The 24071-nt window shown below is 41.5% G+C and overlaps 1 protein-coding gene across 3 annotated transcripts in view; it reads right to left on the reverse strand.

The window, feature by feature from the left end:
• The window catches only part of INSC (INSC spindle orientation adaptor protein), a 250036-nt gene that overhangs the window by 119366 nt on the left and 106599 nt on the right, over positions 1-24071 (reverse strand). For all 3 annotated transcript variants that reach the window (XM_061610294.1, XM_061610295.1, XM_061610296.1), the window contains one exon: positions 1677-1772. In XM_061610294.1, the coding sequence (XP_061466278.1) occupies positions 1677-1750 (74 nt within the window). In that variant the 5' untranslated portion in view covers positions 1751-1772. The remainder of the gene's footprint in view (positions 1-1676; positions 1773-24071) is intronic.

The following is a 24071-nucleotide window of genomic DNA, read 5'->3' on the forward strand; positions in this document are numbered from 1 at the left end:
AGCCATTGGTGAACATTTCAAGAGACCACAGTGGTGAAGGGAAGGTTACCCAAACCAACCTTCTCATGGTGTCTCAGCCCAAGGGGATGTGGACTAGGGAGCTTCCCATGGGCCCTGGTAGCCTAAATGGCTGTACAGTTTTCTGGTTCAGGAGCTAATATTACTGACAGGGCCTCCTTGACACACTTTTCAGGTCTGCAGCCAATGAAGAGCAAAGACCAATTGGGCAGCTTTACTAATTGGGTCAGTATGGCTGTACCTCTTTAAAACAGCCACACCACACTCATCTCTGCTTGGTGAGGCAAGGCAGTGGTCAAATCAAAGCCAGGATCGCAAACAGCAGAAGAGTCGCTGCTCAAAAGTCATCTGTTCATTATCTCTTTTTCTCTTTCCACAGGTGGGGGATACCCAATGGCTCTGCGGTGGGCAAAATGGCATAGCCATAAGCTTAACATTTGATTCCAGAAACTCACCTATATTTCCAGAAATACTGCTAGTATGTCTGTAGATTTTTGCAATAGGGTAAATGATAGGGATGGATGAATCTTTCAATTTCACTTCTCTCACTTTCTCATTTTCCAGTCTTAAATTCAGTTATCCACATTTCTGCATCAGTTTGCAATATAAAAAATAGCCCTCATGAAAATTCATGAGCATTTTAGTGCATTTTTTCTAATATGCCCATTTTTGTATGAAATTTCACCTGATGTACACATTTTTGCAAGTATTTTCCTCAACATAATGTACTTTTTGATATTACTTTCACTAACATATGCATTTTATCCACATTTCCCCCAAAATACACATTTTTGTACTCATTACTTGGTTGGACAACTGCATCACAAAATTCAGGGAAGTGCAAATTTTGAAGGATAACTATGTTGCAGTTCACATATTACTTCAAAAAGTGTGGATTAGGTGGGTTCACATTAAAATACCTGTTGGATATGCTTTAACTGTGTTCAGGGGGGCTGGACTTAATGGCCTTATAGGTCCCTTCCACCTCTACTATTCTATAATTCTTTGAAAATCTTATCTGAACCAAATTTCTGCCCCATCCTTATTAAATTAGTTAATGAGCTAATTCAGAAATTAGAGAGTGATTTTGTTGTCTTTTGTGTGCAGTCATTGCCTTACTTGTTTGGACACCTACCCAAATATTTACAAATATACTTCACATTAAAGTTTTCTATCATGCTTCCTACCATGATCACACAGCGTTCTCTAAAGAACTGCAAATCACAGTTTTATTATTGCCCAAACATATTGTTGTTAAATCTGCAAAAGTTAGAAGAAAGAAGTATCTCCATGTAATGCCTTCTATCTGCCATAAGAAGCAACCAATTAAATTTTTCAGGATATCATGTTGATTTCACTCCCTGGTTACTATCATTGCATTTGTATGGATGCAAATTAGATGCAGCTGCACAGAGTTATTTTTTCTTAAATAAACCATCTTTGTTGTCAGCAGTGGTGACAGATTTACAATAGTTTTGAAGGTGCACTTAATATTACAAAGTCCAGATATCTACAGGGTGAATGAAATGTTGCACAAATACTTATGTCTGTCTGATGATTTACAAGTCCAGATAGCCTTTGGTGAGTTGTTGGCAGAACATTTATTCCATTGGTTGACACATCATCTAAAAATGTGGTTTTTCTGATGATCTACTTACACATTTGACATTATTTTGACTGCATCACAAAAAGATGTCGTGGATGCTGGAAAAATTGCATGCATTGGAAGCATCAATCCTACAGCAGATATCCATCTGGAAGCATCCAAAAGAGAATAAGGTTTAGATGATGTTATGATTAAAAGAATGTTTTTACTAAATAGTTTGATCCTTTTGAGAAAATTCTACCTTATGTTTAACATTCTTTCTGTACAATCATACCAATTCATTTCCTTTATCAGAGAAATGAACATACTTCCATCATGAAGACGTGTGCAAAAGGTGGTATAGCTATTTCATTTATGTTTCTATTAGAAGGAAACCAATACAAATAGTCTTGTCATGATACCCTTGTTGTAAACCAGTTTTACTGAACCTTGGAGCATAGTTTATAGGAATAGCCCTGAAGTATTCTTGTTTAAAAGAGTGATCTTCCAGATCTGTTGTGGAAAGACAAGTCAGAGAACCTACAAGTCAGAGTCAGCAGTTCAGCAGGTTCATGTCTTGGGTGAATGTCAAGCAGTCCTGGTGACTTATTGCTGTTTAACCTATTAACTACTTGAAATATTTCTTCCATGGAAATGTTAATATGTGACAGCTTTTCAGATATATTGCCACAAAACAATTCAGGGATGGGTATATTTCCAGTATCCTCTGCAAGAAGGATAGACAAATGTGGAGAATTCATTAACCTTTTCCACAATGTTTTCATGATCCAAAAGTTTGCTACTTATAGTGTGGTGACCCAATTACCCTTTCATATCCCTGGCAAGCTTCATTGTCCTTACACCTGAGATATTGATGCTGTAGCTTAACTTAACAGTAAGGCAATTGTGGACTTCTCCCTAATGAGGATGCATTTTACTTTTAGGACTTCCCTCCTTCATTTTTTTATGTAATTATTCCCAAAAAATTCAGGATGCAATCCAATGAGAAACCAGATTTGGGGAGTGATGGGGGCTACGAAGGGGGGCAGAATAATTAAAGAATGCCCCCCTTTCCGTTGATTGATACCTTCTGTCAATGGAGTGACACCACACACGACTAATAATTTCTCTCACTAAGATCAGATTAAGAAGAGATTTCACTGAATGATATATCCACCTAACTGTTTCTGCATCTGGTGTTATATAAGCAGTATAACAGAGAATGAGTCTCATGGAATCCTACAGATCAACTTAAATTAGCAGAATTCATTTTGAATCTGGAAAACCCTATCCACCAAAGCAGCTCTGCAGAGCTTTTCAAGTCACCTGCCTCCATATCCATATGAATAAGCAATCACATGAGTGGTTAAATACATGAATCAGCTGGCCAAAACAAAACACCAATACTTCGATATCCCCGAGCTGCTGAATACTTTTGCATCCAGAGGCAAGTATATTTGTGCACTGACTTTTGGCAATTTGAGCTAGCCTTACCTCGTAATTTTATCAAGTCTCTCACAATATCATGTGTCTGAAGCCTAAATCTCAAAAGTAAAAAAAATTAAGGAAACGTATAGAAACAGCAGCATCTAAACAGGTAGCACATACAATGGATATCCAAAGTACTATTACTTAGTAGTAGTAGTAATAGCAGAATGAAGTTAACCTGCCCATTTCTTGTGACTGAATGAGACTAGAGTTCGTTCATTTCCTGGTAAATTTCTAAATAAAAATGAGGCACTGAGTTTCTATTATTCATAAGTATACGCAGACTCAATATTCCGAAGTATTATGAAAAGCAAACAATATTTTCCAGAAAGAGAACAGACAGTACCAAAAAAAAGCCAATTATCCTATGATAATTACTGCTTTGGGCTCAAAATCCTGTATTATTACACATGAAAAGAACCTTTGGAATCAGAAAACCGATGTAGTAGTGGAGGCTATTGTCTTTGCAACAATATACTCTCAAGCTGGAGGATGTAACCTCTGACACTAAATATTAACAAACAGGTAAGGGAGCCACTTTACAAAAGAAAAAAGAGTAGAATAAAAATATTGGCCTAATTATACCTCTGCCTGTTTTACCTTAACTAAATATGTATATTAAACATATCTGAATTCCCCCCCAAAGTACAGAATTTTCAATCCCGTCCATAGACATTTGGTTTTTGTATAAACAAAGTGAAGAGAAAGATCTGTCCTTTAAGTAGCCGACAGACCGACAGACAAATAAATAGGGTGGGTAATTCAAATAGTTTGTGAAGCCCCACACCTAATTCCTCGGCCCACATTTCCCTTTTAGAGTTGATGAGTTACAACAGCGCAATGACAGGAGAAGCCACACTACTGATAGAATTGGGTTATGTCACTGAAAAGTACAGTAACACAGAACTCACACAAAAGTCATTTAGTCAGCCCCCGCCAATGCAGGAAATCTGCTGCTACAGTATCCTAGACTGATGGCAATCCTGTGAGGGATAATGTCAGAGACTCTATTGCTGGAAACCCCCATATTCCTTTGACTTACAGTCCCCAATCCTCCAAAATCCTTCTCTCAATCTACCCATGTTCCACATCTATACACATAGCCGTGTAAGCTGTACTGCTAAATATCACATTTCAACACAGAATTGGCATTAATGACATAGGACTAGACATGAACAAATGATGATGGACCACTCCATGGTCTTTAATGGCCCCATTATAATATATCCACTCTTCTATGTACATAAGGTGTAGACTTAGCAATCCTATGGCCCTTGCTCCTGAATTCCCAGGCCTCTGCTCCAGTCTTCTCTCCCTTGTACCCTTTTTTCTACAAATAGTGTGAAGCCCTGCTTCCTCCTCAGTGCCTCCTTTACATCTCCATCCCACAATGTTTTACTTGAGTACCTGAAAAGCTTTCTTCAGAACTCCCTTTTTCATTTGTCCCTTCTTCTATCAAATCCCTAAATCTGTATGTATGTCAGGTGTGGAGAACCTTTTTCAGCCCAAGGGCCACTTTCCCTTCTAGATAACATTCCAGGGGGCACATGCCAGTGGGGGGCATGACCAAGGAAAATTGGGTAAAACAGTGAATGTGAATTTTACCTTTGTATAGTAGGCTAGTTTCCACACCCATTTGCACACACTCGCTTTCCACCATCCAGGGAAGCAAGAAGCATTATCAGAGCTCAAGGACACATTGGAACCAACAAAACCACTTGAGGGTGCAAAGCAAAGCATGGTAAGGCGTGTAGCCTGTGGAAGTCAAGGGCCAGACAGAGAGGCGTGGACAGCTGTATTTGACACTTGGGCCTGAGGTTTCCCATCCCTTCTATATGTCCTCAAACGTCAGAGTTCCCCATCTCTTGGAGGTAAGCTATGAATCACAATGAAGTAATATAGAAGGAGTGTCTCTCAGCAGCCTCTCTTTTACAAAGCACACTTTGGCAGAGGCATGTTGCAGCAAAGAAGTAATAGGAGATGCTTCACCATTCCACTCTGACATTTTCTATTCACACAGTAAGTGGGTGATCATCTGTAACCATCCATAGACAGAGAGATTTTCTCCCTGGCTGCCTCACAATTATAAGCTTCCATTCCTCTGGATAGTCACAACTTTTGAAAAGACCTTTCAGTGTCAAGCCCAAGCCAATGGCTTTGTTTATTTATTAAAAAAAATATAACCCACTTTCCTCCTCTACCAAAGGCGTCACTCAAAGCACCTTACACATTTTTGAAATTGTTTGGAATTTTGTTTTGGAGTTGCTTTTAAGATGTCTAAAAGATTTTTAAAAGATGTTTTTAAGGTGTTTTATTTTTAAAATGTTTTAAGATGTTTTTGAAATGTTTTAAGATGTTTTAGTGTGTTATCTTTTGCCCTATCATTCGCTAAACAAAACCCATGGAAGGGCCTAACCCACGGATCTCCTCTCCTGTCCTTTTTTGGCATTGTGAAACCTCATGACAATAGTCAAGTTCCAAAGTTTTTCTGTTTACCAGTAAAGGGAATAATAATAAATATGTGAATTTATTTAATAAAGTTTAATAAATAAATAAATAATACAAGGGGGTGGACATAACAACAATAATCCAGCCATCAAAACACAACTTTTCAAACAAAAAATAGCAGCAAAATGCAGAGATCAGCACTTTAACACAATAAGCTCTGGGTTCCCCCCCCCCCGTGGGCTTTGTAGTTGGCTAGCATTTTCTAATACTGCTTCCTGTGCTGAGCTCTGCAAGTAGAACATGTGCACGTGTGCACACACACACAAAGCTGTGTTAATGAATTTAAAAAACGATATAGTCCTTCAAAGAGCTTGGAAGAGTTAGTATTCACTTCTAACAATCTGAAAAGTGAACTAGCCCAGCCAGCTTCCTGACAGGAAAATTCCTGTACTGTACTGTCAATCTGTCTATTGTTTGGCCTGTTAAGTGGATCAGCTTTCCCTTGACCGAGTGACACATTATACAACATTTGCTTCCAATTTGTCTTACACCTGAGCAGAGCTTGGAAGTAACTAGTTACAAGTAACTAATTACTTGTAATTCATTACTTTTTGAGTAACAAGTGGGTAATTCCTTTACATTTTGATTGTAATAGAACTAGGAGTAATTTTACTACTTTTGTGGAGTAATTGTAACATTTCCAGAATTACTTTTGGGCATTACTTGGGGGGGAGCAGGGGAAGTCTTCTGCTCCTCTGATTTGTGGATGAAAATCATGTGCCTCAAACTGGGCTTCTGTGCAGTGTCGCTCTTTCCTCATGCTCTGTGGATGGGTAGGAGGCGACGAGGGAGGAGGCGGAGAGTGAGACGGGGTGGAGTGGAGAAAACAATTATTTAAAAAAATGGATAGTGGTGGTGAAGAATGTAGGGAAAAAGGATCTGGAGGTCAAGAACATGGATAAAGGAGGAGAAGGAGGCAGCAGCAGAATGGAGATAAAGAACTGTGGAGGTGAAAGATGACAACATACGTGTGTGTGTGAGAGAGAATACTGTGTTTGCACTTGGCCTCCACCACCCTCTTTGGCTACTGTGCTGCATATGCAGTATTTTAACTTTTTTGCACCTCAGGAAAAATGTTTGCTTGAGTGAGTGTCCCTTAGTTGGTGGCAGGGCAGGGTTTGGGAGGTGGTTAAGTGAGAGGGATTATGCTGGCTGGCTGAGGGGGGGGTTGCACTTGGTTTGACATGCAAAGATCTGAGTAGTGACCACCCTTACCAGCGTAGAGACCACCATTGCTATCTTATGAATAAATATAATTATTCTACTACCTCTGTATGTGTTTGTTTATTTTTAATGTTGTTTTAGGCTACTTAGATGTGCAGCAGCCAAGGCCAGCACCTTGTAGGCTTTTTTTAAAAAAGTAACTGAAATGTAATCGTAGTGATTACTTTTGAGGAAAAGTAAAGTAATCAGCTACTTTCAGAACAATTGCAATTGTAACGGCAATTACTACTTTTTGGGGCCATGTAACTGTAACTGTAATTTATTACTTTTTAAAAGTAATCTTCCAAGCTCTGCACCTGAGCTGAAAATGAGTGCAAGTCCAAATGTTAAGACTCAGAAACACAGAAGTACATATTCTCATTCAGTCACCACATCATGATAACAGAATACACTGGACACACAGAACTGTTTCTTTTCTTTTGCTTGGATTTCAGTGCCTCCTCACAGACTTTTGTCATGCATTTATTTTTAACAAGAGTGGGAAGCTACTTTTGAAAGGTGAGCTGCTTTTGGAGGAAGGCAATACCAAGAATCCAAAAAACTCAGGACTTCAAGCGCCTGCCCTTCTTGGGCATCTTCAATTTACAATCAGTTTTACTGAAAGTCAGTGGTAGCAACGAAACTACTGGCAAATGGAAGTTGACTATTGTCATGAGGTCTAGCAATGCCAAAACAAGGACAGGAGAAGAGATGTGTGGGTTAGGCTCTCCCATGGGTTTTGTTTAGCTAATTATAGGAAGTTAGGAAGCTGCCTTATACTGAGTCAGATCCATTGGTCCATCTAGCTCAATACTGTCTCTAGTGAGTGACAGCAGTTCTCCAGGGTTTCAGATAGGGAGCCTCTCTCAGCCCTACCTGGAGATATTGGAGATTGAACCTGGGACCTTCTGCATGCAAAGCAGATGCTCTATCCCCTTCTCCAATTAGCAGTCCTCAGAGCTCCTTTGGAGATCAGAGGATTATTGTTTTGGGAGAAGGTGTTTAACTCGTTCCTTCCACATCCTTCTCTAATATAACCCCAACTCTAAGCTGAAACTACTATAACCTTCATCCAGGAAAAAGGCAGGAACAGCATCAGTGCACCAGGCAAAGTTTGGATATAGCTTCTCATCACATGCACACTATGTGTATACACAGCAAAGGTATGTAATAATTGTCAAAGATTATGTGTGGTTAGAGCAATGCCCAAAGTGTGTGTGGATGGAGAGTGGGATGATTATGCCAGATTCAATTATGTCCGCATGAAAAGAAGTAGAAAGGAATCCAACCCTGCTTCAAGCACTGAGCTAGAGCCTTTCCATATTATTACACAAAAATCAATGTACGTTATTTGTAATTCATGTGTTGTCCTCAGTCCACACATCCTTCTATAATTCTTTGATCATGCAGAAAAGTTAATTGTAGGCCTGCATGCACACACAAAAACTGGGCTCAGAACCTGCTTTGAACTCTTTCAATTCACAATTGTGGATAGATGCTTCAGTTCAGCAAGGCAGAACCTTGCTTCACTTTGTTTTCTGACACTTCTGTTGTTGCAACCTTGATTATAATGGGAGGAAACAACAAATGAGAATAAGTTTTTACATTTTGTAGAAACTGAAAGAAGTTTACAGATATAATACTGAAAGAATCCTGCAAAATTTATGATGTGAAAAGGTTTTGTACTAGGTTCCTTTACAGTCTGCATTTTTTAAAAAAGGGATGCATTTGGTTTTGGAGGCAATATGCCTGAACTTAGCATATGATACAGAAGTGATCCTAGAAACATTCCCTGAAAATTTTTAGTAGGATAGGAGCAGTGGTTGGGGAGTCTATGCTGTACCCCTGGGGAAGGGGCACATCAAAGGAAGCACATTCCATGTCTTTCATGGGCCGTGCCTGGCAAAGGGATCAAGAAAGGCACTGACTCACATCTGGCCAGCTGTATTGTTAGGCTAGCTGTATATCAGGCTTTACTCAAGACATGTTGCCTCACGTTATCTGCTTTGACCTCTGGCCCAGATTCCTCTCAGCACCACAACCTCCAGCAGACCTCTTCTTCCAGGGGCTTCCAGATATATATGTATCTCTCACCCTCCCAAGGCCCTCTCTCTTAGGTTTTTGATATCCTTCCTGTCTTCCACCCTTCATTCTGCCTAAGGCAGAGTAGCTGGAATTCTTATCTGCCGTTAGGCAGCTAATGAAGGGTGCCTCGCCTTACTCCTCTCACAGGTGGAATATCCAGGCAATGACCAAATGTGGTCTCCTCAGGAGTCATTGTCTGGTTGGTGCCTGGTGGTGTGGATCAGGGCCTACTTAAAGGACCCAGGTGCCAAAGGGCCAATAGACCTACGCAGTCCATCATACAATCTCACACACAACAAAGAACAGAGACTGACACAGTGTCGGGCAGATGATATACTAATACTTCTAATAATATACTATGCTCACAATCAGACTCACACAGACCTACAAATAACACTGAAATGAAATCAAATGCCATTAGGGCTAGAATGAGGGAGGGGTGAGGGGAAGTGACTTACTTGTTACCTAATAACTAATTATTTATTAAAAGCTTCTACATACTGCTTTTCATCATGATGACATCAAAGAGGTTTCCATATAATAAAACAAAAAACATTAATAAAATTTCATAAAATACAATTAAAACATCCATAATAAATCAACAACAATTCAACTCAATTAACAATGCAGAAATAATCAAACTTCACTTCCAAAGGCTTAAGGAATAACACTTAAGGCAGACACAAACAACAACAAGAGTAATTTTTTTAAAAAAAAAATGAGGATGCGAGAGATTGGATTTTAGGAGAGGATTTGGTGGACTGGAAGAAGGAAAGGTCACATAAGCAAAACACAACCGACAACTCCCAAGCTCTTCCAGCGTTGTTTCTCCTGTGAGAGTAAACTTGCAAAGAGCAGAGAAAAACACTGAACAGCTTTTGATACGTTACTTCAATGTCCCTCTCGAAAGAACTGTGATCGGAGAGCTCTGGTAAAGTAATTCCCTGATTGGAAGCTAAGCTGTCAGTCACAAAACTGCACCCTCTACCCTGTCTGGTGTTTTCCTTTTACGAAATGCTTACAAAATTTATCAGATTGGGCTTACCAAATTAAAAACACCCTCTGAAAATCTGAGTTGAGACTGAAAGTTCAGGACAAGTCCGCTTCTCTTTGGACTACTTTAAACCAGAGCTACTTTACTTTAGAATTCATTTCATCCAAAGTAGTTGCACACTTTTAACTCACAGGTACTTAAAAGAGAAGCCTGTTTTTTTTGGTTGGGGGAGGGGTTGGATGTGTTGAACTGCTACTTTTACTAATGACCAAAACAGACATGACATAAAAATGCATATTTAGCATTTTAACATCGTATCTAACATGCATATTTTATGCAATCAGCAGCTAGGAAGTGATAATTATCAGGATCGCAGCAGATGGGGAGGGGGCATTGTAATTTTTTCCTCCTGTGCTGCTGTCCTGACAAAAATCAATCTGTAGAAATTACAGCCCTCACATTGGGGCAGCCACTTATATAAGGAGCAGCTCCATGTGCACCTAGGTCAGCCATGAGCTTGTCTGTAGCTTCACACATCAGGGCTGTGGAGTCAGAGTCGTGGAGTCGGAGTCGGAAGCAATTTTGGGTGGAGTTGGAGTCGGAGTCGGTAGAAATGTACTGACTCCGACTCCAGCTTCAAAATAAATTTTGATTGACAAATTTTTTAAAATATAAATTCAAAATGTCAAAGAAGCTTCCATGAAGTTAGCTGTAGTTGAGCATTTCACCATAACTCAAGATGGAAAACATTTTGTGTGTCAGTGTATGAAACAGGACCGAGATGAAGACAAATGCTGTGATGCCAAGATCAGTGCATATTCAGGCAGAGATAAAAATGCTCCTATGAGAGCTTCCAATTTAAAAAGACATTTACAGCCCTTTCCAAGGCTATGGAGTTGGAAGCAATTTTGGGTGGAGTTGGAGTTGTAGAAAAATAGAGGAGTCGGAGTTGAAGGTTTGGCGTACCGACTCCACAGCCCTGTCACACATTCTCATGTCCACATGGATCACTGATAAATCTGATGCCCACAGACATCTGAGACCATATCAAGTACATTAAATACTTTTGTAAATAATATCTCAGCTTATTGGTGTGAGACATTCAAGGTCTATACAAAAACAGAAGACGGGAAACTAAGATTATGGCATGTTTATTACATTTCTTTGTCATTAAAATCCTATGCATTTCTTGCTGCATAATTTCTCTTCATATAGGCTAATACAAATTAGGGAAATGCAATCCTGTGCAGGTCTACTCAGAAGTAAGTCCCACCAAGCATGTATAGGATCTCAGCCTGAAATACCTCATAGACACCAAATAAGTTGATGAGGAACAAAATTGGGTCAAACAACATAACAGGCCACTAGCCTGTTTGTCAGAATCTAAAAGCTAAATCATTGACAGAGATGTGAAGTTGTTCTGCCAGTTCTCATTTCATCTTGCTTGTTAGATGTAACTGAACAATTATTTTTTAAGATCGTCTCCATCCCTAGACAGCAGAGAACCAAATTAAGGCAATTAAATGATGAGGCATATAGGAATTAAGGACAATAAAGATGACAGAAACTTTTGTCTCTGTGGTGACAAGGAGCTTTAAAATGAATAATTTTCTGGAAAGAATTATTTACAAAGAGTAAACACATCAAAAAAATATGATGTGAACAATTGTTCCCTAGTTTTGTTCCCTAGTTTCGCACATTCATTGATGAAAAGAAGCTCAGTGAGCTGACTACATGCTAAGGGGAGAGATGTAGCCAATAATAAGGCATGGATCATGGATAAAAATGATCCACACATTACATCTTTCACATTTAGTCATCTTCAGTTCTGGTAAGATTTGTCCTTCCTAACTTTTGTAAAAAAAAAAAAAGTATTTCAAGGGTATAATTTATTTATTTATTACATTTATAGCCCGCCTTTCTTTTCATAAAAACGTTTCACTATAATGTCACACACAGATAACAATACACTACATCTAGAACCTTCAAAGTGTCAGATGGACAAGGATGCAAGGTAGCCTGTCTAAAACCATCCTGTGACAAAATCAGGAACAAACCTACTTTTAGCTCTCAGTTTCAAATCCCATAATCACATTAATCAAAATACAGTGCCATCAACCCACTAGACTACCAGTAGTGTGCAGCCTCCAGGGTTGGCTCTCCCAGCCCTCAGTAATGTTTTTGTACTGAGCACTCACAGGCAAGTGAAAGTTTCATGTGGGCTGCCTCTAGCATAAAGGTTTCAGGGGTGTCAATTTAGGTGCATTTCTCTAAACATGGGAGAAATGGCATTGTCCTGCTCTGGCCCCTGTTCCCAAATTATTTAAAGAGAAAATGAAATTGGGTCTACCCAGCCTGCTATTTAGTTTATGGGCAACTTCAAGGGCCCTACCTTCCCATTATACTATAGCCAGCATGGATTTTTCACATTCCACAATGTTAAATTGAAAATAACCCCTGTTCCCATTCCGATGCTTCCCATAAGATCATTTCAAAACAAAACCTTACAAAACTTACAGTTCTGAACTCAGAAATGCTTGCTTAACAACCCTCTAAACTTTCAGGGCGATACACAAAACAGTCAGAGAGAATGTCGTTCCTAATTAGGGGCGTATTTGCCCCCACCATAACTACAGGGAAGACTTGGGAACATTCTCGAATCAAGTGCTAGGAGCCACGTGAGATCAATCATCCTATCAGGGAGGGCGCTGAGCAGCAGATATAAGGCTGCTCCGTTCTTCCCGCGCTTGCCTTTTTCGCCTCGCGGCAGCTGCGTTTAATCCTCATTCCACGTTGCTCCGTTGGCGGCTTTGGCGTTCGTTCAGAGGTTTTTCATGGCTTGTGATTCCTTTGCCTCTCGTTTTCCTTTTCGAGCCTTTACTTACTATTATCGGATCTCCGACGATCAGCTGGGCGTCGGGAGTCCGCCTAGGCGCCCGGGGCGGCAATCCGGCTTCCTTATTTCCTGGTTTAGTTCCCTTTAGTGTTATTGCCTTTTAAGTTTCAGTTACGAGGGTTTGAGTTGGTTGGTTGTTTGTTCCTGTTTTAGTTTGTGTGTCTTAAATTAATTCTGCCTTTGCTTTAGTTAACGTTGAGATATTTCCCCCCCCTCCAGTTATTCTTGTTGTGTAATTCCATTTAGATTGTTAATCCTTTTGGTTACTTTGGTAGTTACCTAATTAATTTTAGAGCAAAGGTTTAAAGATATAATAAGTATTGTTTCTGTTAATTTAATAACTAAGGTATTCCATTACTTTAAAATTCATTTACTAGTCATTATTTATTCCGTTTATTAGTGTTAAAAATATAAATTACCCCCCCTTCCCACTTCCCTTTACCTTCAATCCTTTTTCCACTTTCCCTTTGTATATAATAAATAAATAAATGTATAAGTAAATAAGTAAATAAATAAAATATATAAATAACCAAAGAGGTTGGGTTAATTTATTAGTTGTAGTGTTATAGGCACTTGGTGTATGCTAATTATTATTATAATTTGTTGACTCCATAATTAGATTATAATAGCATTTTGGTCTTTTGTATAATTGTTGTTGTTTATTGTTTCTTACAAAATGCCTCCCAGGAAGGCTCAGCGGAAAAAAGGGGTGCGGGTGGTCAAGCAAACTACAAAGCGCCCTCTACCACAGGAGAACCTGTCTTCTGACAAAGAGGAGGATTTTGGGACCATCCGTGCCTTGGTGGCTAGGGTGGAGGCGTTGGAAAAGGAACGCAGACAGCCCCTGGATGCTGAGGCTGGCACAAGTACCGCTCCAGCAGGTAAGAAATCTGCACGGTTGGCTTCCAAAAAGTCTAAAAATCGTATTCTTGCTGATTTAGTTTCTAGAATCGGGGTTCTGGAAGCTGCGGTACCCAGTGAGGAGCCAGCAATCCGTACGCATACTGCGTGTTTACCAGCTGATCAAGCACCTATTTCTGCTGTCACACCTTCAGTTCTGTCAGCTGCCGGGCATATGCGAAGTCAGCAGCCAGTTCCGCATGATGCTGCAGCGTTTACTCCAATGGTTTCTGGGTTTGCAGCACCTTCTGTGATTGCCTCTCCTTCGGCGTATACAGGTGAGCAAATCATGCACTCACAAGCTCGCAATACACATCCACAGGATTCCACTGCCCTTAACAGGGATATACAAACAGCTGATTCTCCTTCGTTGGGAGCAGCTGCCCACCCAGTAGTGTTTATGGGAGGGGTGTTGGTACCCCAGCACCCACAGCTTCCTTGGCCGGCGGCTGCAGTGAGTCCTTGGCAGCCGCCTTCGATTTCCTCTTCTCAATCACCTGCTTCTTTGTCCCTTCCATATGGGGTTTATCCTCAAGGCGATACGAACAAAAGAAAAAATTTGGAGGAGAGAGTATATTGATTTGCTTACTCTCCTGTTTCGTGAGCACGAGGCTAAGCCTAAGGACGGTCAGGAAGGGAAAGAGCGTGAGGCAGTGATCAAAAGGAAGGTGGATAGGGTGTGGCCTAATTGGTTGAACGCCTATACGATTTATATGGGTGTTATGACACAGGCTTATCCGTCTAGGGCTTTATCCAAGATAAAATATCAGGATATAGTGCATCGGGCCTTCCGAGAATTCTCTGGAACCGCTTGGCTTAGGTATGATCAGCATTTTAGACAAAGAGCAGCATTAGATCCTACCCTTCGTTGCGACATTGAACATACTGGACTGTGGCTACGTTCTATGACCTCCGCCAGGCCCTCTCTTGGAGATAGGGCCGATAGTGGGCATTTATTGGCACGTGCGCAGACTTCCACCTCTGGCTACAGCCAAGGCGGGCAGTGGGTTCAATCCCAACAAGTCTGCTGGACATTTAATAGCAATGGCCGATGCTCAAGACATCTCTGTAGGTTCCGACATGTTTGTGCACTGTGCGGAGGCAACCACTCTAGTTCCTCTTGCCAGAGGGCACATACAGCTCCACAGGGTACAGGGGAGCACCCACAGCCAAAACGCAGTCTGGCAATAGCGGCTGTACGTCGCAAGGCCAGTAGCCCGATCAAGCTGGCTCCTTTGGCGAAGCTGTTAGAGCATTATCCCAATCGGCAGGCTGCTAGTTTTATACTCCAGGGTTTTACGGATGGTTTTCGTATCCCTTATGAGGGTCCTAGGATTGCTACATCGCTAGTCAATCAGCCCTCTTATAGTAATTTAGCGCCTGTAGTTTTGGCCAAGCTTCATGAGGAGATACTTGCTGATCGGATATCAGGCCCCTTCCGTTTTCCTCCTTTGGAAAATTTGAGGATTTCCCCTTTAGGTATTATCCCTAAGAAGCAGGCTGGAGAATATCGCCTGATTCATAATTTGTCATTCCCAAAAGGGGCCTCTGTCAATGATGGCATTTCCCCATTATTTGCATCAGTTAGATATACTTCTTTTGATGAGGCGGTTAGAGTAGTTAGAAAAGCTGGAAGGGGTGCTTTAATGGCAAAGTGTGATATAAAATCTGCTTTTCGCCTTTTGCCAGCACACCCTGAGGATGGGGATTTGCTTGGTTTTAAATTTCAAGATCAGTTTTACGTTGACAGAGCTATGCCAATGGGCTGTTCTGTGTCATGCACTGCTTTTGAAGCATTTAGCACATTTCTAGAATGGGCATTGAGGAGGAAAGCATCGTCCTCCTTTTCTGCTCATTATCTTGATAATTTTTTTTTATTTGTGGGACCGGCCGTGTCTTTTCATAGCCTTCATTTTATGCAATCTTTTGACACTTTAACTGACGAATTGGGAGTTCCGTTAGCTCCCGAAAAGTCAGAGGGCCCTACTACTTCCCTTATTATCTTAGGGATTCAGTTAGATACTGTGACTCAGTCCTCACGTTTGCCGCTTGAGAAGTTGGTAGTACTGCGTCAACTGCTCTGTTTAGTAATAGGGTTGAAAAAGATCACACTGGCCCGGTTACAGGAACTTGTGGCCACTTAGTTTTCGCTTCCAGTTATTTCCCCTGGTCGTGCGTTCCTCAGGTGTTTATGTGACGCCATGAAGGGAGTTCACTCTCGCTTCCATTTCATAAAGATCACGTCAGGGATGAGAGAGGATTTTTACATGTGGCTTGCATTCCTGAAAGATTTCAATCGCCTTTCCTTTTGGAGGGAGGAATTAATCTTAGAAGCGAAATTACCGGTGCATTCTGATGCTGCCGGATGCATTGGCTTTGGGGTCATCTTTAGAGCCCAGTGGTGTGCTGAGCGATGGCCTGACAGTTGGCGAGATATCGGAATTACTTCCGATTTGACATTTTTGGAATTTTTTCCAATTGTGGTCGCTGTTCGTATCTGGCCAAAGGCATTTACAAACCGCACAGTGCGCTTCTGGTGCGACAATATTTCTACAGTTAGCGTGATTAATGCCCAAACTTCTAAGTCTCCTCGTGTCATGCGCTTGGTGCGCGCTTTTGTGTTGCAATGCTTGTGCTTTAATATTTTATTCCTGGCCAGACATGTTCCAGGTTTGCAGAATACAGTAGCTGATGCACTTTCACGCTTACAGATGGCACGCTTTCGGGAGCTTGCACCTGGAGCAGCTCTGGATCCTGTACCAATCCCACCTTTCCTGTGGAACCTTGGCAACTAGAAGTTGGGGTTGCAATTGCTGCCGCTCTGGCTCCCAGTACTCAAAATGCGTATGAGCGTTCATTTGCTAAGTTCCACACTTTCCGTATAGGCACGGAGCTGCCTTTGGAGTGGCCTATTCCTGTGGAGCATCTATTGCAGTTTATGACACATTTAAAAGGGCACAATAATTCTGTTTCTACTATCGCTGGTCACCTCTCGGCACTAGCCTTTATTTCCAAGGAAAGGGGGCTGCCGGATCATTCTGTAGATTTTAGGGTCAGATAGGTCCTTGTGGGTTGGTCGCGTTCCGCTCCCAGGTCCGCTGGCCGGAGGAGGCCAATCACGCCCGATGTACTCCTCCAGATCCTGGCACTATTTAATTCTTTATGCTCATCTCAGTATGAGTCGCACCTGTTCGCCGCAGTAACTCTGACGATGTTTTATGGTGCTTTTCGCCCTAGCGAAGTATTGCCCCCTTTTAAGTGCGATGTGACTTATCGAGCCTTATGCTTTGGCGATTGCACATTCGGTGCAGATATAGTGAGGTTTTCACTGAGGGTCTCTAAGACCGATCAAAGGGCCATGGCAGTATTCGTGCTTTTACGAAGTCGCCAGGTCCAGGTATTGTGCCCTGTGTCTGCAATGCGACAATTCTTATCCATTCGGCCAGTGGGCCAGCGTTATTTGTTTATACATATGGATGGTACTGCCCTGACTCAATTTCAATTTTGGGCCGTTGTTCGGCAGGCCTTGTTGGCCAGTGGTCGCGATGCTGGAGTCTATGGGCTGCATTCTTTCCGGATTGGTGCAGTTACAGCTGCGGCCCTTGTGGACATGAGTATCAGCGAGATACAGGCGATCGGAAAGTGGCGTTCCAATGCATTTAAGTCTTACATCAGGTTTTAACAGATGACTTTGTTTCTGTTTCCTGTAGGTTTGACAAACATCCCAATTCCCGTCAGGATCGTCTTGTGTGGCCACTCAATTGTGTTTTGGGCTCATCGGAGGGCATCCTCGTCTGTTTGTGGAACACAGCTGCAGCTTTCTGCCACAGCTACGATTCAGTGGGAAGCCCGGAGGGGCATGTTATGGGACGCGTTGCTGCCTGCTGTGTGCCGGATCATGTCATTGGCTGACAGGCCGCACATATTGTTATTCATTTGGGTGAAAATGATTTGGTGCAGCGTCCTGGCTTGGATTTGCTGCTAAAAGTTACGCGTGATCTCACGTGGCTTATTAAATCATATCCCCATCTTCTGCTTGTATGGTCTGAAATGCTTGTTAGAAGGGTTTGGAGGGGTGCTGTTCACCCCAATAAGATAGATAGAGCTAGGAAATGGGTCAATAGGAAGGTTAGGGATTTAGTTTTGTCTCTTGGTGGGGCAGTTATTTCTCATGATAGGATTAGGTTCCATGCCCCACATCTATTTCGAGATGATGGTGTTCATCTTTCTAAGCAAGGGTGTGACCTGTTTTTGGAGGATCTTATGGGGGGATTAAGGGGATTGTTATCCTCATTGGGTGGAGGGGACCAAGCTTAAGCTGATCCCCTCTTGTGGCATAGAATTCGGGCAGGTGAGGTATATGGGGGTTAAAAATTACGTAGTTAAGGCATCGTGAAAAAGGGGCACTCCCTAGGGAACCATCAGGGCTTTGTGTCCGGTGGGGATCTGTGTTGTGTCCTTGTGGGACCGGCTTGCACATCATGGTGAACACCTGTACGACGGGGCCATGGTGTGGGGGTTGGAACCACACAGCTGGCTCCAGGAGCAAGGAGGGAGGAATTCACCCACGTCCTTGACTATGGAGTTATGTGATGATGAGAAGTGATGCCTTAAGAAGGTGAGGGTGTAATCCCTCGTTGTTAGGTTTAGCCTCACCTGCCCGAAAAGATATAGATTTGAATAATTGGCTGTATTGCATTGGATTTAGGATGTTATATTTTAATAAATATAACATTATATCAGTTTGGTGTCACGAGTCTTCTTTGTGTGGGGGCAACAGAGAGTTCAAATTCTAAAAAGAGAGAGAAATTCCAGGGCCCTTTTGGACTTTTTTCTGTCAGAGTTCTCATAATCTATTGAAATGCATTAAAAATCAGCCATGTTCACAGAGTACCTGTAATCCTATAACTGACCTTGCGCAATACTCTGACCTTCATCTTCTGCAGTTTAAAAGTTAAAAAAATGCCTGGCTGATTTTTAATTAATTTAAGAAATCTTTGCTTGAACCATTATAACGCCGGGCATGCTCAGTAAGAACCAACTGTCAGTGTTCTAAAAGCCAGACTCACAGCTGCTGGACTTGCCTAATCAGGGGGCCACGCCCACACCAGACCTTTATTTCACTTTAGACAGTCATGGCTTGCCCCAAAGAATCCTGGGAAGTGAAGTTTGTGAAGGGCGCTGAGAGGAGACTCCTATTCCACTGACAGAGCTCCAGTGTCCAGACTAGTTTAACAGTCAGCCACTCTGACTGAAGGTCTGTGAGGGGAACAGGGCATCTCCATGCAACTCACAGCACCCTTCACTAAGTACACTTCCCAGGATTCTTTGAGAGAAGCCATGACTGTCCAAAGTGAAATAAAGGCCTGGTGTGGATGTGGCCAGAGACAACTTTGGTTTAAATTTGGGTGGGAGGCTACATGTGCCTGCTATAGAATAAAAAGGTAGGGGAAACACTGAAAAGCAATGATACTGTTCACAATGTTTTCCTTTTAGAAAGGAAAGGGGCTTCCCCTCTGCCCAGTGCCCACCCATCCAATCTCCTCCCCTTCCCCTCCTCCTACCCTCCCTGTCCCTTCCCCGGATCAGTGTTGGACTACAACCTGGGAGACCAGGGTTCGAATCCCCACATAGACATGAAGCTCACTGGGTGACCTTGGGCCAGTCACTGCCTCTCAGCCTCAGAGGAAGGCAATGGTAAAACCACATCTGAATACCTTTTACCATGAAAACCCTATTTATAGGCTCACCATAAGTCTTGAAGGCAGTCCATTTCCATTTTCAAACATGATTGCACAGAAATAAATCCCATTGAACTCAAAAATTATGCAAATGATCAAACCCACCCTCCCTTCTCTCTCCTATCCTCTCCCTCTTGCCCCTTCCCTCTCCCTTCCTTTGTCCTTCCCTCTCCATCCCTATGCCCTTCCAATCCCCTCCTTCCCCTTTCCCCTCCTCCCCCACCCCCATGGTCAGGTTTACCTGTCTTAAGCATGACTGCACGGGAGTAGATCATTTGAGTTCAGTGGGATTTACTTCCGTGCAATCATGCTTAGGATAGGTAAAACTGACCAGTGGAGGGAGGGCTGGAGTGGGGAAGGGAGGGGGAAGAAAGAAGACTGGATGGGAGGCAGAAGGGAGAGGAGAGGGGAAGGAAGGGAAAGGCAGCTTTGGTCATTTTTGTGCTTATAGAGTTCAATAGTAAATCCCACTGAACTCAATAAACATGCAAATGATCAAACCTGTCCTCCTCCCCTCCCCCTCCTGCCTGCTCCCCTTCCCCTCTGCCCTTCCTCCCTTCCCTCCTCCTCCTCCTTCCCATCCCCTGTGGTCAGTTTCACCTATCCTAAGCATGATTGCAGGGGAATAAATCCCACTGAACTCAATAAGCATGCAAATGATCGACCTGTCTTTTCCCTCCCTCTACCCTCCCTTCCTCTCCTTCCCCTTCCCCTCCCCTCACCCCTCCTCCACTCTTGCACAGGATCGCATTTCTTACCTCCCAGATTAAAAAGCAGAGAAATTCACTAATAGGCAAAAAGCCTTGTGGTTTCAGAATGTACCTATAGCCCACAGATCTTTCTATTAAATTTTTAAAAGTAGGGAAATTGGGCAGCTATAGTGAATGCACCAGGGGAGCAGGAGACCTGACCTCCTCTCTGGGATATTGTACTGCCCTACAAATTGGTCAAAACGCAAACACCACTTCCTGTGTAGCTTGGAAGAATTTGGTAACATGTGCCTCTGAGCATATGGTGAGTGGTGGCAACACCTGCAATCAGCCCAAAGAACAGAAACAAGACGTGCTGTGCTGATCTTGTTTTAGCAAGGAAGAAGCAACATTATTAAGACAGTTGATATAGTTCAGATAGTCACTTTAAATATGTCTGATTTACTTTTCAATTCCAGTGAAGTTTCCTACAGGAAATCATTTTCTTTTTTTTCTATTTCTGTAAATATGTGAAGTACAGCAACACTTTGCAAAATTTACACTAAGAAAACTCCAAAAATAATTGTGGAATAATGGCACTGACTATTCTGCAGAATAGTCTCCAGTGGACATCAGGAGTGTCTAAGTTTGCACAAGATAAAACAATGGAAGGTGAAATATATTCTAGCAAAATTCTAGGTGTGCTCTATGTTTTTAATTGACCGTGCCCACCTTGCCTTAAATGAATTGGTTTAAACACTATCAGGCTGAAAACATGCATCCACTTTTTTCCAACAACAAAGAGTCATTGCTGAAGTAGCAACATTGTAATCAGTCTGATTTTATATCAGACTGCAGTTTCAGATTCATCTGTTAATGCACCCAAAATAGAAATAGAACATAACCTCCAGTTTGAAACACAAAAGGCTGTCTTCACCCTCATATTGACCAATAAAATTCTTTGAAATTAATAAAAATAAATTTGACACAGATTTCTAGGATGAATAATGAGGGAAGTAAAATTTTCTTGTTTACATTCTCTGTAGAAACATTAGTAACACAGGAAAGAAGCAAAGTCAGAACACCAACAAACATACAAAAATATAATTCTCCATCGTTGAAGATGGCAGCGTTGCCACCACTCACCATATGCTCAGAGGCGCATGTTACCAAATTCTTCCAAGCTACACAGGAAGTGGATTGGACTGTGAAAGACCAACCCAAATGGTGTTTGCATTTTGACAAATTTGTATGGCAGTACAATATCTCAGACGTCAGGTCTCCTGCTCGCCTGGTGCATTCACTATAGCTGTCCAATTTCCCTGCTTTTTAAAGTTTGATAGAAATATCTGTGGGCTATAGGTACGTTCTTAAACCGCAAGGTTTTTTGCCCATTAGTGAATGTTTCTTTATCTTTAAAGTAGACTTGGACCAAATAACCCTTCAAACGGGATTGTCATCTTGACAGCTCTTCAAATAGAGAACTGTTCTCTGTAAAGTAGGACACATGACTAACCTAGAGACAACTGCCTAAGATTACATGGATATGCAATTTAACAATAAAAACTCAACAAGAAAAACACGTTAAAACTATGTCAAGTCCAATACATATACCAATCTTTTACTATGTTAGGGATCTGGTGCAATTATGCAAAGAGATCTAAGATATAAAACCTGCAACTTGACAGTGATCATCCTTATTGTGATTGGGCCCACTCTCCTCCCTCGGGATCCCTTTGTTTTTAATACATTAATCCCAATAGTTTTTAATACAGGGTTCCCTCAAAACCACCACAAAATCACAGCTCATCTCTGTGTCAACAGATGTGTTCCTGTGATTTGTTGGTGGTTTTGATGTCATCCTATGTAAAAATTATGAGAAGCTGTGCCTTAGATCATTTCTTTTAAGCTGGCGAGCATAGGTTCTGATTTTTACTGTGTAACCCACCAATGTAAGCTTTAACCTGATAGCATTTGGTGGGGGGACCTTTCTGAAATCATACAAATTCATTAGGATCTATTTTAACTTTACTTGAGCTAATTTTCATGCCATGAAAAAGCTAAGAGAGTATATGTGTGTCTGCACAGCCTGTTTCTCTGTGTATGTGTGTCTTTTTGTGGGAAGTGAGCCAGAGGAGGGAAAGAGAAGCAACTAGACAGGTGGTGCCCATGAAGCTATCTCAAAATTCCAAATGGACCCATGGGTCCAAAAATATTGGTGATGCCTCCTCTGCACCTTTTAAATTTAGCCTGAATTCAGATTATTATTTCTAAGAATCCCAGGACTCAAAATACAACACCTGTATAATAACATAAGAATAGCCCTGCTGTATCAGGCCAAAGGTCCATCTTGTCCAACACTCTGTTCTCACAGTGGCCTACCAGATGCCCATGGGAAGCCCACATGCAGAACCTGAGTGCAACAGCATTCTCCCTACCTATGACTCCCAGCAACTGGTATTCAGAGGCATGCTCCCCACACTCATGTGGCAGGAATATCATTTAATGACCTTTAAACTTTTTCTTAAAACATTTCTGGTTACCAGGGCATTTAATGATTTCAGTTTGTACCTAGCTGACCTCTGCTGTTTTAACGATGGGGATGGTTCTGTTATGTATCACTTTTAACTTGCTTTGTAAATTAATCTATACTGAAAGGCAGATATAGATATTTCAGATAAGTAAATAAAACACATGGGCATATAAAATGCTTTTGTATTTTAATAGCAAACAAGAAGATGAAGCACAAGAGAAGCCTTTGCTTCTCTTCACATTCATGACCAAATAGTCCCAAACAAACAAAGCATTTAACAGACAACAAAACTAGAAGCATCTGTGTCAGATTGTGCGTCATCGTCAATATTCAACACAAACCCAATAATGAGAAATCCCACTCATGGCACAACCCCACGCAAACAGGTTAATAACTTGATGGCAAAACACTGCTCTTAAAATAGGACACAGAGGAGGAAAACCAATAAGGATGTTCATATTTAGACACCTGATCAAGAGACTTCCAGAAAGATGCTGACAGCCAAAAGCAAACCTGAAAGAAATTTCAGGCACAAGAGAAATTGTATGCAGCATAAAAATATATACTGAAAATCATTATCAAGGTCAGTTTGAACCTGAGGGGGTACTTCGAGACAAGGTCATAATTTGCAAACAGGTTGTTGGGAATAGTTTTGTATTTGTTTGTTAATTTACCAGATTTTCCTCTGAAAAGGATAAATCCAGATTAAATGGGGAGGATAAGGACTGGCATTTTGATTCTAATGACATCATGTGGATGCTGGGGGGAAATTCCATCCATAAGGAGCACCAATCCCATCATAAACAGCCATCTAGAAGCAACCTGAGATGTCACACACACACTAACAGGCAAAAATCCTTGCAGTTTAAGAACGTACCTATAGCCAACAGACATATCTATCAAACTTTAAAAATCAGGGAAATTGGACAGCTATAGTGAATGCACCAGGGGAGCAGGAGGACTGACCTCCTCTCTGAGATATTGCACTGTCCTACAAATTTATAAAAATGCAAAGACAATTTGGGTTGGTCTTTCACAGTCCAATCCACTTCCTGTGTGGATTGGAAGAATTTGGTAACATATGCCTGTGAGCATATGGTGAGTGGTGGCAACACCTGCCATCTCCAAAGATGAAGAATAACATTTTTGTATGTTTGTTGGTGTTCTTACTTTGCTTCTTTCCTGTGTTACTACTATTTGTACAGAGAATCTCACCTAGAAAATTATATTTCCCTCATTATTCATCCTAGAAATCTGTGTCAAATTTATTTTTATTAATTTCAAAGCCTTTTTTGGTCCATGTCATTTGATGGTGATGAAGACAGTCTTTTGTGTTTCAAACTGGAGGTTATATTCTATTTCTGTTTTGGGTGCATTGAAACTACACCTTTGATGTAAAATTAGACTGATTATAATATGTTGCTATTTAAG

The sequence above is a fragment of the Rhineura floridana genome, chromosome 2, assembly GCF_030035675.1.
Source record: "Rhineura floridana isolate rRhiFlo1 chromosome 2, rRhiFlo1.hap2, whole genome shotgun sequence".
NCBI lineage: Eukaryota > Metazoa > Chordata > Lepidosauria > Squamata > Rhineuridae > Rhineura > Rhineura floridana.